Source organism: Etheostoma spectabile, chromosome 5 (genome assembly GCF_008692095.1).
Source record: "Etheostoma spectabile isolate EspeVRDwgs_2016 chromosome 5, UIUC_Espe_1.0, whole genome shotgun sequence".
NCBI lineage: Eukaryota > Metazoa > Chordata > Actinopteri > Perciformes > Percidae > Etheostoma > Etheostoma spectabile.
The window spans coordinates 10,924,973-10,930,460 of NC_045737.1; the positions used below are offsets into that span (position 1 = coordinate 10,924,973).

A 5,488-nucleotide genomic window follows, 5' to 3' on the forward strand; every position below is an offset into this window, starting at 1 on the left:
TATATATATATATACACACATTCTTGGCTTTATTGTGAACAATTAAGGAATTCATTTAACACATTCACTCACCAGAGATGTGTTATTTGTTGTTAAAGTCGGTTCAGAGAGTATTTAATCAGTGAACATTGTAATATTAATTTGTTTTTTAAACTTTTAATAAGCGGCCCAGAACTGCCGTGTCACAATAAAAGTATGTTATGTTATGTGTTGTGTAGTTATGTGACCCAACATAATCAGCCTCTTGACATACATTCTATAAAATAAATTTGTAATGGTAAAAAAATGCCCATCCCAGTTTGTCAAGGGGACGTCTTATATTTCTTGTTTTGTCTGTCCAAAACCCAAATATAGTCAGTTTAATTACGACATAAAAGAGAAAAAGAAGCTTTTTTTCTGACAGTTTTGCATGAAAAATGACTTTGATTATTTTTTTAGTCACTGTATCACAGGCTTAAAACATGGGCCGAAAATCTCAATCCCTGAATCAATGATTAAAGAAGGCGTGACCCCAGCTGTACGTTGTCACATAGACATCATCCATCACCCAACCTTTACCCAACATATGACAAACTATTTGAACCTGCAGTGCCTTTTGACCTGACCACTGTGCTAAAAAAGCGACCCAGGGAGGGAGTGAGTCAGTGGGAGGCAGAGGATGGAGTCACCAGAGAGAATCTATCTTTGGTCAGACACCAGACGGTTGAATTTGGAATCGAGTCCATCAGGTTCATTGCAGTTGATTGAACAAGAAGACACGTTAAATCTGAGAGGACGCTGCACAAAAAAACTGGAGCCGCAACGATTGGTCGACTAATCTGGGGGTCTTCAGTGTTTTTTAGGCCAAGGACCCCTTAGCGGATAAAGAGACGGAGCAGGGACCCCTGACCCTCACCATACATGTATGTAATGTAAAACCTGGGCCTACAATAACGTGAAGGGCGGCCTAAAGCCTTCACACATGGCTTTTTGTTAAGTGCATCCAAAACTAAGGTTTTAAAATAATAATTGTTGACATATTAATATTTCATCATGGTTTAATGCTAAAATGTGGTACAGTAAATCCTTACGCTAAACTGTAAGTCTGTCATCAATGTTATGTATATTAAACAAAGTCCTTTACTAATAATATGTTGGATTCATGTTAATGTAGGTTTTCTTTTAGACATTGAACACTAATTTGGTGGCCCCCGTGCAGCAAGTCTAAAGACCCCCTTGGGGTCCTGGACCCCCTGTTAAAGATCTCTGGACTAATCGATTAGTCGATCGCTAGGGGGGGGGGTCAAATTGAAAATTTGAGCACATCAAACACATCATTTCCTGCAATCTGGTGATTTTTTTTCTGCATCAAGTTATGGTGCAAATGTATTTGATTTGATGTCAAGTAACTCATAATAGTTTTTTGGGGGATTGTACATTGATTGTATATACCCCCCCCCCCATCCCCCCTGTAAATTACACCTATGACTAGAAAAATAATCAAAGTAATTTTCATTAAAAAATGGCAGAATAAGCTTCTTTTCTGTTTAATTAAACTGAATATATTTGGGCTTTGGACTGACAACACAAGAAATTTAAAGACGTCACTTTGACAAACTGGGATGGGCATTTTGTTTTTTCCTTACATTTTATTTTATAGAACAATTGGTCGAGAAAATTATCAGCAGATGAATGGATAATGAAAGAAACCGTTAGTTAGCAGCAACACATAAAACCCAGAGAGACACACACGTGGAGGACTTGCGTGTCGTAATGAGACACACGACATCGCTGCACGGCGGCTGTGTGTGTGTGTGTGTGTGTGTGTGTGTGTGTGTGTGTGTGTGTGTGTGTGTGTGTGTGTGTGAGAGAGCCCCCTGAACACAGAGCATGATTCAGACTAATGCTCCCACCTCTGTTTACCTTCTGCTCATTGAGGTACCACTCATTTCTCAGGGCTGAACATTAGGCACTGGCTTTTCATTCAAATATTTTTCCGTGAGTTTTTGCAAAGGCCTGCATCAGGAGCGTAGCACAACATCCTGGGCCCTGACACACACACACACACACACACACACACACACACACACACACACACACACACACACCCACAGCTATTCCTTCTACCTCCTCACATGGGGGCCCTGGGTACTCAGTCCCCTTCCCCCCCCCCAGTCAGACGCCCCTGGCCTGTGTGTTTTACTTTGTTACAGCTACACACAGTGGTGGAATGTAACTAAGTACATTTACTCAAGTACTGCACTGAAGTACAAACATTGAGGTACTTGTACTTTACAGGAGTCTTTTCTTTTTCATGTCACTTTCTACTTCTACTCTGCTATATCTCAGAGAGAAATATTGTACTTTTTACTCTACTGCATTCTTCTGACAGATTACTAGTTTCTTCAAAAATTAAGATTTTTTGCACACAAAATATTAATAATAATGTAGTTTTTAAAATCTGACGTTTTATTATAAATGAAACTAGCCGGCAATACAACGGCCTACAAACCCAGCTGAGATGATGAGGTCATTAAACACACAGCTGGTTGGATCCTTTCTACCTTCTACAATGGGAGGATGTTTCTGCATTGAGCAGCATTCTTTTACTTTTAATACTTCAACTACATTCTCCTAATGACACTTACAGACTTTTACTGAAGTAACATTTTCACTGCAGGACTTTTACTTGTACCAGAGTATTTAAGTACTGTCTGAGTACTTCTTCCACCACGCAGCATCAGCAGAACAAGATCAAGTGCTCAGCAAAGTCCCTAAACTCGAATGACCCCAAAAGCTGTCAGTTATTCTTAACCTGTTTGTGTAACAAGCCGAACTATAAAAGGGGATATTTTTTTTTAGAAACAACTGTTTGAAGTCTATGTATTTTTTTGTTTTCACAAGTTGGTAAATTGGTAAAAAAAAAAAAAAAGCGAGCCATGACGCTTCGTCCACTGTCATCTCTGTGGCTTCCTGATCACTTTTCCACTGCTACTTCACCCGGAACACACATGTCCAAATACAGACAGAAGGGGCGTGGCCGGACACTGCCTTATATGGAGTTTCCACTTAAGCGGTCACTTGGGCTCCAAGTCAATGCAAGCCTGCGGATTTACTACGCGCCTTGCAATATTTACAAGCGATTACCTCCGTCAATTACTCGCTTTGTCAAGTGTTGCTGCATGAATGGGAGGCGGAACAAGTGCTCTGCAATAGACCAGGACGGCACACAGTGCGCGCACACAGTGCGTGCACGTTCACCAAGAGCAGGAGCACGTATCCAGTCATCTTTTCTGAGCAATGTTTCACGCAAAAATGGCAGGAAATGCACTTTTAAGCCTCTCAAATATGGAGATTTTCAGCTCTTTTTTTGTTTCATGTCATATTAAACTGAATATCTATTATATCTATTTTTGGTGGGGAGGAGGGGGGGGGGGGGTTTCTTTCAGCGACTTAACAAGACATTTGAAGACATCCCCTTAGACTTTAAGAAGCTTGGGAGTCAGGGTTATCTTTTCCTGCCTCAGCTTATTTAAAGTTTGAAAAGAGAAGCCAACAAAGAAACATCTTCCAATTTGATCAGTGTTGGTAGAATATAAAGGCCTAAAAAACAAGGACATGAAGTCTGTTCTGCTCGCTGGTTTTCGCTATACTCTCTCATATAGCTCATATCTAACTTACAAAAAAAGTCTGTTTTGCGAGTGGCAGTCCCATAAAGTCACAGCACGCTCTCTCTCTCTCTCTCTCTCTCTCTCTCTCTCTCTCTCTCCTCTCTCTCTCTCTCTCTCTCTCTCTCTCTCACACACACACACACATACCGTTCCTCAAAAAGCTCCCAGTGTGCCTCTCATAATAATAGATAGTCCCTCAGTGGACGTCATCCTCATAATGTCTGACAAAACGAAAGATAACAGCTGTAAGTTACTGAATCTTTCTGAATGTTTTCCACCAGGACAGGAGGACAGAGACAGACAGACAGAGGACACCCCGAAGAGGGACGCAGACACCTGGAGCTGGACATGCATGCGTGTAGATTCTGTCAACTTAACATCTCCATCTATCTATGTCTCTATCTCTCTGTGTATCGGAGCCTTTTGCCTCCACTGCACTGTAGTTTCCACAGACTGACGCGCGGAGAGAGCCTGGGCGCCGCGCGCTCTGTCCATATATGGTCATCTACGTCACGCAAATGTTCCATCCCCCTATTTAACGCAGGCACACTGGAGTCCCCTATCCAGCTCCAATAGAACAAGCAGAGCTGCTCTTGTGCAACCACCACCACCTACTCCATTGATTCACAGACTTCAAATTCCCCCACTAGCAGATCTGTCAGCTTCCACAGTGGCCACAGTAACAACAGAAGAACCGGAGAGGAGATACCCGCGCGGGATACTTGGATAGCAGCAACAACCCCGGATCCATCCCTGCTCCTCTCTCCTCTTTTTCTCTCTTTCCTTTCCCTCCACACCTGTGTTTTCCACTTTGAGAACACACGCTGGTTTTTTTGGTTGTTGTGGTGTGTGTTGAGTCTAACTGCTTGGATACCTGCGCGCGGTCCGTGTCTAAATGTCGGACTGACTCGAACTGCTATGACAGGGAAACTAGCGGAGAAGCTCCCTCTTACGATGAGCAGTTTAATAAACACGATCCCTGACAGTCTGTACCCAGAAGAGGACATCCCGACGTCCATGAACATTTTCACCAGTACGGAATCTATTAACCACTATTCACAAATGAACACAGGTAAGATTGTTTTCATCTACTTTTATTTATGTGTGTGTGTGTGTGTGTGTTTCCAAGTGCGATGTGCTGGTGTTGTTGCGCGGAGGAAGGCAACAGTTAGTTGTGTCTCGTGCGCTCCGAGGATGGAGCACCTGTTTGCGCTCTGCCTTGTTGCGCACAAAGACACACACACTCCCGTGGAGCCTGCTGCTGAATACTTTATTATTATTATTTTTTGGACGATTGGAGGTCAGGTGGAACACTTGTCACCGCGAAATTAGATACACCTTTCCAACTGGTTCACCTCCAGGTCGCCCGAAAATCTAATTACAGGCTAATACATTTTCAGTTTTCTTCCGCGTACGTGAAGCCGGCATGTCAGGATCTCTAAACAGCGTGTAGCGTTAAAAGAGCTCCTCATAGCAATACATCCAAACTTGTTTTGTTTGTTTGTTTTTAAATCACCCGCAGATGTGTGTGGCTACATTTAAGCAGATCTTATCATATTTGGAGTGATTTTTAAATCCCTAAAGGTGAGGGTGTTTGAGCAAATTCCAGAATTCCACTTAAAAAAACGCACTCGGCTCCAAACTGAAACGTGTAGCGCGTGCAATTATGTGGTCAAAGTACAAATGCCACAGATTTAATAATGTAACATCCACGCGTGAAGATGGGTCAACTGGGCTACTTTAGACAATGACTTTCATTCACAACTCCATTAACATGTCACATTGGATTTTGAAGTAGGCGAGTGTGTGTGCGTGTGTTTGCGTGTGTGTGTGTGTGT

At 42.5% G+C, this 5,488-nt stretch overlaps 1 protein-coding gene and 1 long non-coding RNA gene across 2 annotated transcripts in view; one reads left to right on the forward strand and one right to left on the reverse strand.

Moving 5' to 3' along the window:
• Positions 1-29, reverse strand: part of LOC116690240 (uncharacterized) — an 818-nt gene extending 789 nt beyond the window's left edge. The window contains exon 1 of the long non-coding RNA XR_004332202.1: positions 18-29. This is a non-coding gene — a long non-coding RNA (uncharacterized LOC116690240). The remainder of the gene's footprint in view (positions 1-17) is intronic.
• Positions 30-4,090: 4,061 nt separating this feature from the next.
• The window catches only part of egr3 (early growth response 3), a 4,989-nt gene continuing 3,591 nt past the window's right edge, over positions 4,091-5,488 (forward strand). Inside the window, exon 1 of the mRNA XM_032517032.1 lies at positions 4,091-4,722. Within this exon, the coding sequence (XP_032372923.1) occupies positions 4,569-4,722 (154 nt within the window). The 5' untranslated portion in view covers positions 4,091-4,568. The remainder of the gene's footprint in view (positions 4,723-5,488) is intronic.